Genomic DNA, 16982 nt, shown 5'->3' with positions numbered 1-16982 from the left:
CCTGAGGAATCCTCCAGTCCCCTGGTCGCGAGAGCACTCGGCCCATGAGCAGCTCTGCGGGAGTGAGTCCGGTGGCGGCGTTGCGCCGGTTGCGTAGCTGATAGAGGATTTTGGGCAACTGTGTGTCCCAGTCTTTATGTCGGCGTCCGTGTAGGTGGACTCGGAGTCCTTTCTTTATCTCCTGGTTCCTTCGTTCGGTTGGGTTGGCTTGTGGGTGGTAGATGGCAGTCGTCCAGAGCTGCGCTTCCCAACGCTCGCATGCGCTTTCCCAGGCTTTGCTAGTGAACTGAGGGCCGTTGTCGGACAGGATAGCCCGTGGGTACCCCCAGCGGGAGAAAACTTCCTCCTCGAGGATCTTGGTGAGTCGGCTGGCGTCGGAGGAGCCGAGCGCAAATGCCTCGGTCCACCGAGAGAACAGGTCGGTGATGACGAAGATGAAGCGTCGCTTCTTCGCTGTGAGCGGGTATGGTCCCATGAGGTCGACGGCAATCGTGTCCCATGGTTTTGTGGGTTGGTGTGGCCGCATTGGACCTGAGGAAGTGGCTCTACTCTTGTGGCAGGCGCAGAGCATGCACTGGCGAACGTGATTTCTCACGTCGTCTCTCTTTCTGGGCCACCAGTATAGTTGCTGGACGGCTCTGAGGGTTTCGTCGGATCCGGGGTGACCGGCGTACACCGAGTCGTGGTGTTCGTGGAGAATTCGCGGAGTCAGCGCTTGAGGAACGAGGATTTTCCAGTCGGACTTCTCCGTGTCGCGTATCCAGAGAATTTCGTTCTCGATCTTGTGTTTGGACGCTTCGTCCTGGGTTGCGGCTCCATCTTTTAGCAGCTTCTTTGCCAGCTTGGTGCAGTGCTGGTCTGCTTGCTGCGCTGCCTGAATCTCGTCGATAAGAGGCGTGGTGCTCTCGATGAGGTTTATGCTCAGGTGTTTTTCGGAACTGACAGGGGCGCTCTTAGGCGGCAGGAGTCTTTCGTAATCGTCGACACCCTCGGTGGTTTCGTCGGCTGGGTTGCGAGAGAGAAAGTCGGCAAGCTGGTTGGATTTTCCGGGGCAGTGCTCAATCTTAGGGTCGAACTCTTGTAGGAGCAATGCCCATCTCCTCAGCTTGTCTCTCGTGTCCTTAAAGGTGCGCAGCCAAGTCAAACCTTTGTTGTCTGTTCGTAGCGTGAACGGTTGGTTATCAAGCAGATGACGATAGCGCTTGATGGCCCAGACTGCCGCGAGGCACTCTTGCTCGTTGCTGTGGTAGCGTGATTCGGTTGGATTGAACTTGGCGCTGGCGTAGCTGATGATGCTACGACTGCCGTCAGGTCGTTCCTGATAAAGGACGGCACCCATGCCTTTGGCGCTGGCGTCTGTTTGAAGAATATAGGGCCAGCCTGGGTGTGGTCGACTGAGTTTGAGCGGTTTCTGAAGTTCTTCTTTAAGCTTCTCGAAAGCTTGCTGCGCTCGTGCGTTCCATCGGAAACCCGATTTGCCCGTGGTCAAGTCGGTTAATGGAGCGGCGATTTCGGCATAGCCAGGGACGTATTCCCGTAGCCAGTTGCATGTGCCAAGAAATGATTGGAGCTGTTTTCGTGTGATGGGGACTGGCGCTTCGGCGATTTTTTGCACGTGTTCTGGCTTGGCCTCGTTGCCTTTGCTCGTGATGACGTGTCCGAGGTATTCGAGACGATCCACGGCGAAGCGACACTTTTCTAAAGCAGCCGTCAGGTTGTGTATGCGTAGTCTTTCCAGAACCTTAGCTACGTGGACAAAATGGTCGTCGAGGCTTCGGGAGTAGACTATGATATCGTCCAAGTAGACTAAGCAGAAAACGTGGAGGTATCCGACTAGTACTTCTTGGCTCATGAGCTGTTGGAAAGTTCCCGTGGCTGCCTTAAGGCCAAATGGCATGACATTGAACTGGTAGCAGCCGCCAGAGGCTGTTGAAAATGCTGTGTATTTTTTGGAAGCTGGGTCCATTGGGATTTGCCAGTACCCGCTCTTCAGATCGATCGATGTGAAGATGCTGGCGTCGCCCAGATCCTTGAGCGCGTCAGCGATGTGAGGGACTGGTTGTGCTGCGTCTGTAGTAATGCCGTTGAGCTGGCGGTAGTCGACGCAGAAGCGATATCGCCCGTCCTTCTTCTTAGGCAGGACGATCGGCGAGCAATAGGGTGAGGTCGCTCTTTCGATGACGTCGCTCGCTAGCATCTCCTTTATTTGTTTGTCAATTTCCTTTTGCTTCGTCTCGGATTCCCGGTGTGGGGGTAGCCTAAAAGGCTTTTCGGTGGCCACGTTTATGACGTGTTTGACTGTCCTCGTTCGTGGAAGTTTTTGACCATCCTGTGCAAACACGACACTGTGCTCTTTCAAGAGTTGGAGTAGGCGTGTGAGATCGCCTCTTGTGAGGCCGTGATGCAGTTCACCAATGTTGATGAGGGCTGGTTGTTCCCGAGGCGCGCAATGCGTGAGTGGTGCCGTGATGCGGATCTGTTGCCCGAGATAGACAACATCTTGTGTGAGGTCCACCACGCATTCTTCCTTCTTTAACCAGGGTAATCCGAGCACTAGTGAGTGTCGTATGTCAGGGGATACGTGTGTGTGTAAATTGAAAATTGCTCCCTGAATCTCTATCTTGAGATCGGTTTCGCGCTGTGAGCTTCGTGCCTTCGCCTGCCAGCTGACAACTCGTCGAGCGCTGCCTTACGTGCTGGCCGGCGGGCAAGAGAGATGATTTTATCACGTTGGCGGAGGCTGCGGTATCCACAAGTGCTATTATCTCCTCTCCTTGAAGCTTGACTTTTATGCGTGGGAGCTGTTCGGATCTGCCGAAGCAGCTTACTTCCGGTCGTTCGAGTTGGTGGCGTCGGACGCCGCTTTGTCCGCCGCCTTGCGCCAGTTTTCCGACTGGCTTCCTCGTTTGGCTTGGTAAACGGCGCAGTCTTTGTGGAAGTGCCGCTCAGGGCAATGCCAGCACTGTGGAAGCGTCGTCTTTTTGTCGGAGTTTTGGGAGGCGGGTTTGTTGTCGCTGACGACGGGTTTGGTTGCCTTTAGTTTGTTCTGCGTTTCTTCTCCTTCGTCCCTTTCGGCCTGTAGGGACCTGTTTAGAAGGTCCGCGAAGTCGACGAGCGTAACGGGGCGCAGGGTCTTGCGGAGAGATGGTTTGACGAGGTTGACCAGGGTGCTGACCTTGTTTGCCTCGGTCTCATTCGGTCTGACCCGTTGAAAGAGCAAGTATTTTTCCTGTAGGAAGGCTCCTACGGATTCCTTGTCGCCTTGCTTCTTGGAGTAGAGCTGAGCGATCAGTTCTCCCTTGATGGCGTCGCTGTCGAAGCGATTTGTGAGAAGCTCTCTAAAACGTGGCCAGTCAAAATCAAGGGTTTTGTAGCATTGCCACCATTTGTCTGCGTCTCCGCGCAAACCCTTCTCTATGACACTCGTCCTTTGACCCTCCGGGATCTGGTAGGATTCGATATATTCTTCGCACTTGCGAAGGTAGCGCTGTGGGTCTTCATGCCCAAGGCCTTTAAATTCAGGGAGAGGTGGTCTGTGACCGTACAAAGCTTGGCAGAAGGCGTTCCAGTTTTGCATTGCGGGTGGTAGGCCTCTGAGGCCTGCGTCCCTGTTGCCTCCTGCGCCTCCTGCGGCATCGTTGCCTCCGTTGTTCCCTGCGTTATCCATGTCGGGCGGATTTCTTTTAGGTATGGGAGCGTCGTCTAGCGCGTCGCCTGGGGCGCCTTCTTCGCTCTGTGCGACGTCTGACGCGTTGCTCTCGTTCTGTGGTTCTGGCGTGCGCTCAGGTGATGGAGATCGCTCTTCTTGGTTGGAGCTTTCGTTGTCACTTGAGCTGTTACTGGGATTGGGCGCCACTGCGTTATTCTCTACTCGCAGAAGTAGTGCTTGTGAGCGGGTGATAGGTCTCTTGACCGGTGAATGCTGTACGGGCATTGAGTTGTCGGAAGTCAATGGTGAAGCGGTATCGAGGAGTTCTCGAAGGGATGATGATCGGCCGGGAGTTGATGTTGGTGTGTGGGCGACTAACGCCTCTGGTTCGTGCCCTGATGGCTCCGTCGGTCATGAGTTCGCCTGTGATCTCAGACCACAGCTGACGATGTCAGGCCCCACGTTCGGGCCGCCACTTGATGTAAGCGGGCTTGTTGGGGTGGCCCAAAAGAGCGGGCGAGCGGAGGGAGAGATGTGTGCGCTGCTGTAGAACTGCTGGTGCTCGTGAGGCTCTCTCTCTCTCTGAAGAGCGGAGTGAAGGAGGGCCTGATCTCAGGCAGGCGGCGAGACAGCAGGTAGACAGGCGAGGAGGCCTGCTGAGGTTCCTTGTCCTTGGCTTCTTCGTTGCCTAGAGAGCGGACACTGCTCGGACCTCTCTAGGTCGACTCTTGGAGCGAGTCTGGACGAGGGAGGGCCGCCCAACCCGGTGAAGGCTGCACCACCCAGTTTCGTATAAGGGGAAAGGGGGAGCTCTGAGGAGCTTTGTGTTTGTATTTATTGCGGGGCCAATCCCAGGAGAGGGATCGGTCCACTCAAAAATGACTAAGAGGCGCGGAGCGCTTTAGTCGGTGATCGTTAGATCAATGGCCGCTTCAGCTATCTTTCCCTCGGCTAAGGACACCGGAGGATGAGGGGCGTGAGCCACCTTCTTCCTCGGTGGAAGTCGCAGCGGAGTCCTGAGGAGCTCGTTGCGGACAATCTTAGGCTTCGGGATCCCGGGTTTTTGCGGGGCGGTCCGCTTCCTGACGGCTGGCGAGGGCGACGCCTTCCGTTTGGTCGGAGAGACCAGCAAGACCTTGCGGGACTCTGGCCGAGCGGCTTGGCCCGCTGCTATCTTCCTGCTGATGATGCTCAGCCGTGGAAGAGCGGCTGGGGGCGGGTCTGTCGGAGGAGCCGCCAAGAGCGCTCGGAGGTCAGGAGAGGCAGGGCGAGCGGACGTGTCCACCAGTTCCAGGTGCTCCGGCCACTCGGCGCAGATAACGTCGACTGCAGGCTCGGGAGCAGGCTGTTGCGGCGGAGACGGAGGAGGGGCGAGAGGAGGCCAATCCACCTGGGTAGCACAGTCTTGATGGGCGCTCGTCGGCTCGGTCTGAGTGGCGGCGTCGACTCCTGGCGGAGGCCGACGTTGCCGTTCCAAAACTCCTGCCCGATGGGCCTGAGTGAGATAGAGCCGAGTGAGCTCCAATTCGGCCCGTAAGGCTGCGTAAGATGGTCTCGGCATGCGAGAAGGAGGGGGAGGCGAAATAATTACGAGAGTAATTTATCCGTAAACAAAAATCAGATTTATTTCCGTGTTCTGGTAAGCTGTGCAGGTTGCCTAGGCACCGTGCTCCAATACTAGATCCGGAATCTGATCGGAGGGGGGGGGGGGTGCTTTAGCGCCGGGCCCGGCGCCTCTATATGCCCCCCCGGAACGCTCTCCCACTACAGGGAGGGCGAACTGGTGGCGTCGGACGCCTAGCGGCCGGGCGCGGAACTACTGGCGCGGTGCGCTATAGTGACGGTATGTCGGGTTGCGCGTGTTTAGGGGCTTGTGCGAGAGAGCCTGCGGGTGGGTTATAACAAAACTGTGCTAAGCTATTACCAAATGTTCGAATTGGTATATATGTAGCACAGTGTGGCACAGCTTGCCACAGTCTGGCACAGTGCGGCACAGCTTGCCACAGTGCGGCACAGCTTGCCACAGTCTGGCACAGTGCGGCACAATTTCCATTTCCACTAGGGTAGTTATCAATAATTTATTATTGAATAATCGATAAGATCGTAATTTTAACTCGGAAAAAACGTTTTCTCAAAGCTTTTTAGCTGCGCTCTCAGCATGGCTTCCCCCTATCTGCAGCGCAGATACTTTTGAACGCGCCTCTACAGGCCGCTCGCACACATCGTTAGACTCGCTGCGTCGGTAAGCAAGAGACTCACCGTGCTCGCGGGCCCAGCATAGGGATCGTGTGTTAATCGTCCAAACTTTAAGTCCATATATCTAAGCTTCTAGACGTCGGATTGATCAGAAATTTTAAAGTTTCATCATTCATTTTAAATTGCAAAGTTTTATCAATTTCCTACGAAAATGATTTTGGTGGTGAACCTCCTTAAGTCACGAGTATCCTATAAAATTTTGTAGCACAGACTGATAAATCCACAGATCGCACCTTTTAGTGACTAAAGTAGACCTTATTTGCACATCAAGGTTAGCGCCCGAGCTTAACGAGTGCACCCACACGGAGCAAAAAAAAACACTACTGTAGTCACAGATAGGCGTAACTTAAAAGCAGATTTTAGCCACACTGTACTATAAAATATTATAACAAAAAAAAACTTTATCTCGCAAAGAGTTGAACTTGGGATTTTAAAGTTATGAATTAATTGTTTTGATCGCTTAGCTATCGTAATCTTTCATATCTTTAGATTTAACCTGTCATTAAAAATTACATATCTAAATGCTGTTTCTTAAAGGCTATAGCCGGGTTACTATGGTGAAATGGCCCCCTTGGAAAATGTATATATGTTATATACCATTCGATGGGGGATAAAAAAAAACTCCCATAGCCAAATTTTTAGCTCTCTGCCTAGTGCGCATGCGCAGTAACGTCGATAAACGTGTTTTTTTTATTTTATTTTTTTCTGAAGTCCCTATAGGATAAAAATTTTTTTAAAAATTCACATTGGTGTATTTTTATGTCATGAATAACTGAAATTTTTTTGGGATTACATAACCTCAAATATCGGATCTAAAAAAATTATTAAAGTTTTCAATCGATATTTTGACCCCCTTGTTTTTGAGGTGCAACTTTTTAAGTAGACTTTTTTTGTGTACTTTTTCCCGTTCTTTACGATGGCACTAAAGTTTTTTCCTTAAAAATGGTGGCACAACTCGATTTGAGCCAAAAACTGATTTTTTTGCCATTTTTTCACGTTTTTAGCTGGTTATGTTACAATTTAGTTACTAAAGTGACTCCTTTTGAGTAGTTTTGCATATCTTCCCATGAAAACATAATCAAATGAAATATTTTGTTCGCTCCAAGCCGTATTTTTTATATTATCTTACGTTTTCAATGATGGTCTTATCAGAATTGTGATATCACCTTATTATAAAACTGATGGCTAATGTTATGTTCTTTTTAAACGTTCTGTGATTGGTGGAAAGTATTGTCTCTGTCGCACTTTTTTGTTTATTGTTTATTTTTATTTATAATAAAAGGTTATGCTTGGCCGCGCGGTTGACGCGGCGGCTGCAATGCAGACGATCTGCGTAGTGAATGGTCAATCATAAAATTAAGAATTATCAGGAGCATAAACAAATAAAGTATTTTGATTTCTTAATTAATTAAACGATGCGCAAACCAATGGCCAACATTGTTTTTTTCAAAACTAATTTTTTTTTTTCTTACAATTGTCTATATAAGGGAGAAAGTACAATACGTCCCGTCCCGTCCCGTACCGACCCCGGGACATACCGTCTGAAATAAGTCACTTTTATATTATTGGCTAATTCTGTTCGATAACCCAATCGACGGTACAGAATTAGCCAATCCCGTAAAAACAGCTTATTTCAGACGGTATGTCCCGAGGTCGGTACGGGACGACGGACTCAATTGTACTTTCTCCATAATATACTAATACAAGTGAATGGTGAAAACGCTGTTAGTATAAGTTTATAACTTTTAAAGTAAATTAAAATCTAGCAAATAAAAATTGTTTCGATTTTTCTTTTTACTATTTCGGCTTTTGACTGATAATTGATAGCAATACTAGAAAAAATAATAAAGTAGTTAAGTATTTATTTTCAAATACATTGGAGTTAGTTGGAACCGAAGGCTGACGCGGCTACTTTAAATCTTTCTGCTGTTTACTTCAAAACTAACAATCTTGTATATTTAAAGTGAGTACTATATATTTTACATATCTTTTAAAAAAATGAAGATTTAACAAAGTTTTTCAAAAGTTTTGACATCACAGATTATATGCTTTGATATTAGGGTTATATGTATTTCTAATACATATTACACAATAAATTAATATTTTGTTAAATAACTTCTTTAAAATCAAAACCTATTATTAATATCTAAAATGTTATTTTTATGCCGACACTTTGAGTTTTGAAAAAAATACTGTAACCAACCTACTGATAAATAAAAAATCTCCCATGTATTTATAATAAATACACTTGTATTTTACCGGTATATGCAGAGTAAGACTTATTAATGGGTAGAAAAATAAAATTTTTATTATAAATTCTGTAGTATTAAGAGTAATTGTATCAAAAATAATGACAGATAATATAGTAATATAATAATATGATATAATAATATAATAATATGATATAATAATATAATAATATAATATAAAAATATAATAATGTAATAATAATAACAGATAATTATTAGACCTTTTTATACGCTAAATAAGAAAAACATGTTGTGTACGTTATTAAATTCTTGCATAAAATCAAAAGTTTAAACCAACATTAAATTATAAACTGTTTTAGTACTCGCATAAAGATCCGATCTTATCCTAAAACAAAAATAGCAATCAGATTTTAAATCAATAAGCTAACAAAAAAGTAATTAATAAAAATGAATTTTCAATCCTATAGATATAGATATACGTACAATGCATGTAAGGGGAACGAGTCTTTATCTATTTAACTTAACCAATTTAGGCTAATCACATAAAGTAAAATGAGAAATTAGTTAAACATAAAGTTGTTGAAACTATTAACTAAATAAAATTAAGAAGGAAAAACATTTGAATAAAATATGACAATAAACTTTTGCTAGAAACGGATTTGACGATTGATGCGTTGCATGTTTTGATGTAATGCGGTATATTAATTATACAAGTATGATTAAATTGATAAAATATAGAAAGTCTTGAACAATAATTAATTTGTTTATGTATAAAATACTGTCAAATTAATAAAAAATGCACATAAATATCTGCATATGACTATATATGATGTGATTTTTACTATAGTTAATTATTATGAGATGAGAAAAAATATTTGGTTTTACATAAAAACAATACATGAGAAATAATAAAAATGAAAAATAGAACTAATAGGATGCGAACTTATTAATTGTCAATTAACTTTTAAGTTAAAAAAATGTAAAATGAATAAAGTAAACACAAGCTAACCTATGCTTTAAACACATACGTATATGAAACATCATTAAAAACAACATTATTTATTTATTTTAAAATACACTATTATTCATGTCTAGATACAAGAACATATTTTTACAAAAAAACAAATTGAATATAATAATTTCATAGGTTTGTTGATTTTATAAAATCACTAGGTGCAAGCACTTCAATACAGTTTTTATGACAAAAAAAAATTATTTGCTTAAAATACTTATAAATGAAATACAACTTATTTCACTTTTACTAGGCAATATTATTTTTTTACTTTTCATGTAAAGCTACTGAGAAAACTGGATTATACAAGAACTTAGATTATAATATTTTTGTAATATTTATTATTCATTCTAGTTTTTAATTTAAAAAAAGGCAAACAATTTTTTTAGATTTTTAAAAACTAACTAACAGCATTTTTAAATGTATTGTAAAATATTTATATTTTATTATTTCAGAAGTGATCTTCTTGTCTAATGGTTAAATAAATATGGCATCTAATAGTAATGAAGAGTCAGATAACATCAGGAAATGCGATGATCGAAGATGTGCCATGTGTAATATTTATATTAGAAAATCAATTGGTCGAGAAAAGGAAATCGAATCTGAAGTTGAAATCGAATATGCTAAACAATTATCAAATAAAGATATTTACATCCATGATGTAATTTGTGATTCATGTAGAAAGCGATTATCCAAATACATATCAAGCTCTAAACCTAAAAAGGTTAATGTTCCAGCAACTGCTTCGTCTCAAGATTCAAATGTTTCTGAATCATTTTCTCAGCTAACTGTCACTTCATCATCTCAGGAAAGTACACAATCATCTGTATACACAATAAAGGAACAAAAAGTACGAGCAACCACGGAATTACTTATTCAAAGGACGATTGCGACACATAAATATTGCTTTGTTTGTGAGTACCAAAAACAGACTAATAATATATTAGTTCCTTTAGAGGCCCGAATTCAAGTTTATAGTAAAATGAATGTTTTTATTCCACATGGCAATAGATGCTGTTGCACACATTTAATTAAAAAAAGATTTTATGAAGATGAACTAAATAAAATTAATATTTTTTCCACTACAAGTACGGTATATATTGATGAATTACTACAATTTTTGAGTCAATTATCAATGAAAGCAGACGAAACTTTATTAGATACAGTAGCTGAATTTTCCATGCCTGAAAAAAAATTGAAAGTTTTTACGGGATTAACGTGGGAAAATATTAATTATCTTAAAGATCAACTCACTTCTCTGAAGAATTCCTGTGTAAGGACAGCGACACAAGCCATTGTCGTATTTTTATTCAAAATGCGCTCTGGGAATTCTAACTCGCTCATCTCTACAATATTTGACATTGAAAGCGAACAACAAGTATCTCGTTTTTGTCAATCAGTATTATTATCTTTCGAAAAAGATTTACTACCAAAACACTTTGGATTAGAAAATGTAGACAGAAATGAATTGATTGAAAATCAAACTTCTAATATGGCAAAGAAATTACATCCTGGTAAACAACTTATTTTGATTGCTGATGGTACTTATATAAGGCATGAAAAAAGCTCTAATAACGAGTACCAAAGAAAATCTTATTCAGGCCAAAAAAAAGTTCCTCTGACTAAACCATTTACTATATGTACTACTAATGGTTATGTTGTTGACCAGTTAGGTCCATATCTTGCAAATAAAAATGATGCTACAATACTGATTGAAATATTGGAAGAGAAGCAGAATATTTTACAGAAACTTCTTCGCCAAGGGGACATTTTTATACTGGATAGAGGTTTCAGGGACATTAAACAAAAATTAGAAAATATGGGTTATATTGTTTTGATGCCTGCACTCAAAGGTTCAAAATCTCAACTTTCTACGCAAGAATCAAATGAAACAAGATTCACGACAAAACTGCGATGGGTTGTTGAAGCAGTGCACGGAGTTCAAAAGAAAAAATATAGGTTATTAGATCACAAACTTGATAATAAAATGGTGAAAAATACTGGATCTTATTGTAAAATTTCTTGCTACTTAAATAACTTGTTTGGCAAACGCCTAGATTCTGATGAAGACATGCAAGATGAAATATTTAGTGCTATGCAATCTAGAAAAAATGTTGAAAATACATTAGCAGTTTTAGTAGCAGACAAAAGATGGAGTCGTCGGAAACTACCATTTAAAATAATAACTTCGGATGATTTACCAGACTTTCCTGAATTAACAATAAAAGATTTGAAAATTCTGTTTACAGGAACATATCAGCTTAAACAGACAATATCTTACTTAGCGGAAATGCTTGACGCAGATAATAATTTGAAGATTGGATATTCAAAAGAGACTAACAATATTCTCAAACTTGAAGTTCAATCCAGGCATATTAACAGAAAACAATACAAATGTTTCGTTGAGTATAAACCAAATGGTATTGGTTATTCTAGCATCTTAAGACACTGTTGTGATTGTGATAACGGTAACCGTACTATAGGATGTTGTGCGCATATTGCTGCCATAATCTATTATCTTTCACATGGAAGATATTTATCAAAAATCATACGACCAGCTGAAATTCTTTCTAAAATGTTTCTTAATGATCAAATTGAAGTGTGTATTGATGAAGATAGTGACAATGATGAGTGAATCATTTTTTCTATTGTGAACATTCGTTATTTTTAAAAAGCTACTTGTATACGTTCCATAATTTATTTTAAATAGCCTATGAAGATAATAAATTATACTTTGTACGAATTGAACATACTTAACTTCAATTCCTTTTTACCTGATAATTATTACTGTCAATAGATTTTGAATAATCAATTAAGTAGAGGCAGATAAGCCAAATATGGCCTTTTTAAGACCACAAGACGCCAAAAGTACCCTCAAACGATCGATTTCAAGGCTATGTTTAGCTAAAAACAGGCTTTTTTGCGTGAAAACCCTTGCATTATGACATTTTTAGGTTAGTTTTGGGTTACATGGTACCAAAAATGGCCTTTTTCGGCGTTAAATCACTCAAATGAGGGCATTTTTAGGTTAAAGAGAAAAGCAGACACTGACAGAGGCGATATTCTTTTTATATATAGAGAGAAACCCTTTATTACCTCAAATTCTGATAAGACCATCATTGAAAACGTAAGATAATATAAAAAATACGGCTTGGAGCGAACAAAATATTTCATTTGATTATGTTTTCATGGGAAGATATGCAAAACTACTCAAAAGGAGTCACTTTAGTAACTAAATTGTAACATAACCAGCTAAAAACGTGAAAAAATGGCAAAAAAATCAGTTTTTGGCTCAAATCGAGTTGTGCCACCATTTTTAAGGAAAAAACGTTAGTGCCATCGTAAAGAACGGGAAAAAGTACACAAAAAAAGTCTACTTAAAAAGTTGCACCTCAAAAACAAGGGGGTCAAAATATCGATTGAAAACTTTAATAATTTTTTTAGATCCGATATTTGAGGTTATGTAATCCCAAAAAAATTTCAGTTATTCATGACATAAAAATACACCAATGTGAATTTTTAAAAAAATTTTTATCCTATAGGGACTTCAGAAAAAAATAAAATAAAAAAAACACGTTTATCGACGTTACTGCGCATGCGCACTAGGCAGAGAGCTAAAAATTTGGCTATGGGAGTTTTTTTTTATCCCCCATCGAATGGTATATAACATATATACATTTTCCAAGGGGGCCATTTCACCATAGTAACCCGGCTATAGCCTTTGTGTACAAACCACATGTCAATACTAACAAGTATCATTTCATTATTGTGTGACGTGGCAAAAATCCGTGAAAATGAATTTTTTACTTTCGTTTCTCGGCCTCTTATCTACATAATTTTTATTTCTAAAATGTTCCATTTCCAAACTCGGAAGAAGTCCCGCTAGATTGCCTCAAGTCGAGTTACACAGGGATGACTGGAAGAAATACACCAAAGTATAAGATTCAATTGACTCTTCATTGCAACCCAAAAGTTAGAAAATATCTCTAAGTTTGCGCTACCATTCGTCGCTTGCAACTCTCTCTCTCTCTCTCTCTCTCTCTCTCTCTCTCTCTCTCTCTCTCTCTCTCTCTCTCTCTCTCTCTCTCTCTCTCTCTCTCTCTCTCTCTCTCTCTCTCTCTCTCTCTCTCTCTCTCTCTCTCTCTCTCTCTCTCTCTCTCTCTCTCTCTCTCTCTCTGCGACACCGGATTTCCACAGGTACTATCGTTGAACAATACTTCCGTGGGGCCCATTAACTAGCCTTTTTTGGCTTCTCCTTTGAAGTTTGACATTTCCATACATCCCCATCCATCAAGGTGATTAGGGGTTCAGGATCAAACTCGCATTCTTCATTCTGCATCGTCCTGCCGTCTTCTTCATTCTGCATCGTCCAGCCGCCTGCTTCCTGCCGCATCGTCTACTTCGAGTAGCATGAACCGGCCATCCTCTGGACAGACTCAACCCCGAAACCTACGTTCATCTGCATCGGGTGAGGGAGTCTGGGCTCAACTCAGTTACCTACGTTCCTCAGCATCTGTCTGAGGAGCACTTACAGGTACTCAACCCTAGTTCCTACGTTCCTCTGCATCGGGCAGGGGAGTGAGAGCTCAACTCTGTGACCTACGTTCCTCTGCATCGGGCAGGGGAGTGAGAGCTCAACTCTGTGACCTACGTTCCTTTGCATCAGTCCGAGGAGCGTTTCGTATCTACTACCTAGTGGCCTTCGTCTAGCAACAGTTTTACTCAGCTGTTTCGCCTTGTCCTTCCCTTCTACTCTCTTCGTCATTTCTAACCTTCTTGAGAATGTTCCTTACGTAGTTGTTTACTGCGCACCAGCCATCTTTCGACGCTAGCATAGCTGTCATCATTGACTCAGGGGTCACCCTAGTCTGAAGGTAACGCTCAAGTTCTTCTCGTTCCATTTCGTATCGTGAACAGTCACAGAAAACATGCTCCGCATCTTCGTTTGCTTCCGAACATACTGGGCAATTTGGATTGTCCTCTATCTTGAAGCGGTATAGGTTCGAAAGAACCCATGTCCACTCAAAAACTGCTTAAGGTAGTCATTCACTTCGCCGTGTCATCTATTGGTCCAGCCCACGTGGTATGAGGCGGTGCGTCCATCGCCCCTTTCCACTGGAGTCCCATCGTCTTTGCCACTCAGCTAGGGTTTGTTCCTTCGCGGATTTCCAAACTTCCTTTTGAGTATTGTCACCACGCCGGCTTTCTTCGTATATATTCTTTCGTTCTGTTGCTAGAAATTCAATAGGCGACATACTTGAGATAACGCACACTGCATCTTCTGATACTGTTCGGTAGGCAGAAGCGCCCCGCAATGCACTTCTCCTATAAACTGTTGACAGCTTTCGTGCATAGGATTATACCTACTGCCTCGTTAGCGATTTCCATCACCTCTTTCTTTTGCTTTGCTACTACCACTACTGCAATGTCATCTGCAAACCCTACAACCGTTGCCCCTTTGGGTAGCTCTATCCTAAGTACTCCATCGTACATGATGTTCCACAATACTGGGCCAAGCACTGACCCTTGTGGGACCCCTCCGGTTACTTGATAGGTTTTCGTGCCGCTCTCTGTGTCGTACAAAAGGGTTCTGTCTTTCAGTTAGTGAGACATAATCCTTCTTATATATGCGGGTTCCTCTTTTTTCCGTAGTGCCTCGTGTATCTTGATCCTCTTTTCCATCTTTTTGCTTCTATTGCAGTTCTAGCGGTGTCGACTACTAAGCTTATGGCGTCAAGAGTTGAGCGTTTTTTCCTGAAGCCGTATTGATATCCCGCTAGTCCATCTGGTTTTTCAATGACTTGGTCCATTCTAACGCCAATTATGCGCTCTAAAATCTTGCCCGGGGTGTCCAGCATGCAGAGTGGTCTGTATGAGGCAGCTTCTCTAGGTAGCTTATCTTCTTTTGGTAGTAGCACCAGGCGTTGCTTCCTTCAGTTCTTAGGAAACGTCCCTCCTTCGAGTCATGAATTGTACAGGTCGACAAAGACATCGGAGCCTGCCCGTATAACTTGTTTCAATGCAATATTGGGTATGCCATCTAGGCCTGGAGCCTTATTGTTCCTAATTCTTTTGCATGCAGTCAGTAATTCCTCTGTGGTAATTGTTGGAATGATTTCGTCATTTACCTCCGCTTCAGGGATAGCTGTTACTTCCAGTTGAAGGGGAAACAGTTTGGTCACAATACGGTCCAGCAATTCTGGGCTCTTAGGAGGGGGAATATAACCTCCCTTTATCTTCTTCATTACTACTTGGTACGGTCGCCCCCGGGGATCTAGCTGAACCTCGTCCTGTAACTCTTTAAGGCACCGTCGTTTATTTTCTCGGATTTCTTTCTTGAGTATCCGTTTAGCATCCTTCATTTCTTTGTTTACGGCGTCTACTATTTCTCTACCTCGACCAGTCTTGTAGTATTTCTTCCGAGCCCGCTGTTCCCGTCTTCTGGTTCGATGACACTCGCTTTCTTTATCCCACGAGTATACTGGCGGTCGTCTATTATTGGGAGCCCTCCTTGACATCGTTGCGTTACAGGTTCGGGTAATATTTCCTATTACCTGCTCGACCCTATCATTCGCCGATCCAAACAACTGTATTTCTTCTAGAGCCAGCAGGAATGTCCCCTTATCATAATCATTTTCCTTCCGACTCTTTTTGTCGTTGCCCTCCCGTTGGATTTCTGTTTTGATATTTTTATCTCCATTATTATCGCTTGGTGGTCACTATTTGTGTAATGATTGCTTACCGTTCACGATCTAACTAAGCCAATCGGGCAGCTACTGACAAACGTGAGATCTATGATTGACCCTGCGTCTCCTCTTTGAAATGTGTAAGAACATTTCTGGTTAATTAAGACCAAGTCAAGGAGGGTGAATGCTTCCAATAGCGCTCGCCCGCTTTCGTTCATCCTTTGGCTGCCCCACTCTACTGATCAGGCGTTGAAACCGCCTGCTGTCAGTACCGGTTTTCTTCCTACAGCATCCTGTACTAGCCGGTCCAACAGTTGTCTGAATTGTTCTATCGACGTGTTAGGAGAAGCATATCAGCTGTAAATGTGTACGACTGCGACCTTAGCGCGTACCAATTCTTCATTACGTCTTGTCAGTTTTTCCTGGAAAGCGGCGTCTCCGCATGCCTATATCGCCGCTTTACCATTACTGTCCATATCCCACGATGGTTTGTCCAGGTCTCTGTATTGTTCAAAGACGATGGCTATGTCGATTTCTGTCTCACGGACATACTGGCTCAGTAGGTCTTGTGCAGTCGCGCAGTGATTTATATTCAACTGCACTATTTTCATTTTATTCGTCTGTTAGTGTCTTCTACTGCAGCTCGGTAAACTGGGCATGCATAGCTACCAGCTTCGTGGTCACTCTTTCCACCTGTGCCTCCTTTGCAGAGTACACGGTTGGGTTGGTTCTCACACTCCTTTGCTTTGTGCCCATCTTTTCCACATTTAAAGTAAAGCTTACTTCTATCTTCAGTTACTGTGCAGTTTCTGCCGATATGGCCAAAACCAAGACATTTATAACACCTAAGCGGCTCGTTTTTGCGGTTAGCCACCCGGATCCTACAGTTGACCCATCCTTTTCTGATCTTAGCCGCTATCTAAGCTGGTACCCGTCTTACTGCAATCTGCGTGTCACCGTACGTCTTTCGCAGAGATCTTATCGTAGAGCTTTCTATGATGTTCTCTTCGCCAATTTCCTTTTGTAGTACTTCTAGTACCTTCTCTTTTAAGGTAAGCATATCTAGATCTCTTACTTCAATGGTTTCTTGCTGGAGTGCTTTTATTGTGGCGCCTTCCATTAGTACCGCTTTAACTGCTTCTTGGAAGTCCGAGATTTTTACTTCTCTT

The 16982-nt window shown here is 42.7% G+C and overlaps 1 protein-coding gene across 1 annotated transcript; it reads right to left on the bottom strand.

Moving 5' to 3' along the window:
• Positions 1-4550: 4550 nt before the first annotated feature.
• Positions 4551-5210, bottom strand: LOC116416237 (proline-rich receptor-like protein kinase PERK10). Its single transcript, XM_031923918.1, has one exon. The coding sequence runs from the start codon at positions 5208-5210 to the stop codon at positions 4551-4553; it is 660 nt and encodes a 219-aa protein (XP_031779778.1).
• Between the last annotated feature and the right edge of the window lie 11772 nt (positions 5211-16982).

Source organism: Nasonia vitripennis (genome assembly GCF_009193385.2).
Source record: "Nasonia vitripennis strain AsymCx chromosome 2 unlocalized genomic scaffold, Nvit_psr_1.1 chr2_random0002, whole genome shotgun sequence".
Taxonomy (NCBI): Eukaryota; Metazoa; Arthropoda; class Insecta; order Hymenoptera; family Pteromalidae; genus Nasonia; species Nasonia vitripennis.
The sequence above is the reverse complement of the archived record's forward strand: the minus strand, read 5'-3'. Positions and strand labels throughout refer to the sequence as shown.

Excerpts from the sequence above, each read along its gene's own strand:
- LOC116416237 (XM_031923918.1), bottom strand. The coding sequence starts at position 5,210 with ATGCCGAGACCATCTTACGCAGCCTTACGGGCCGAATTGGAGCTCACT.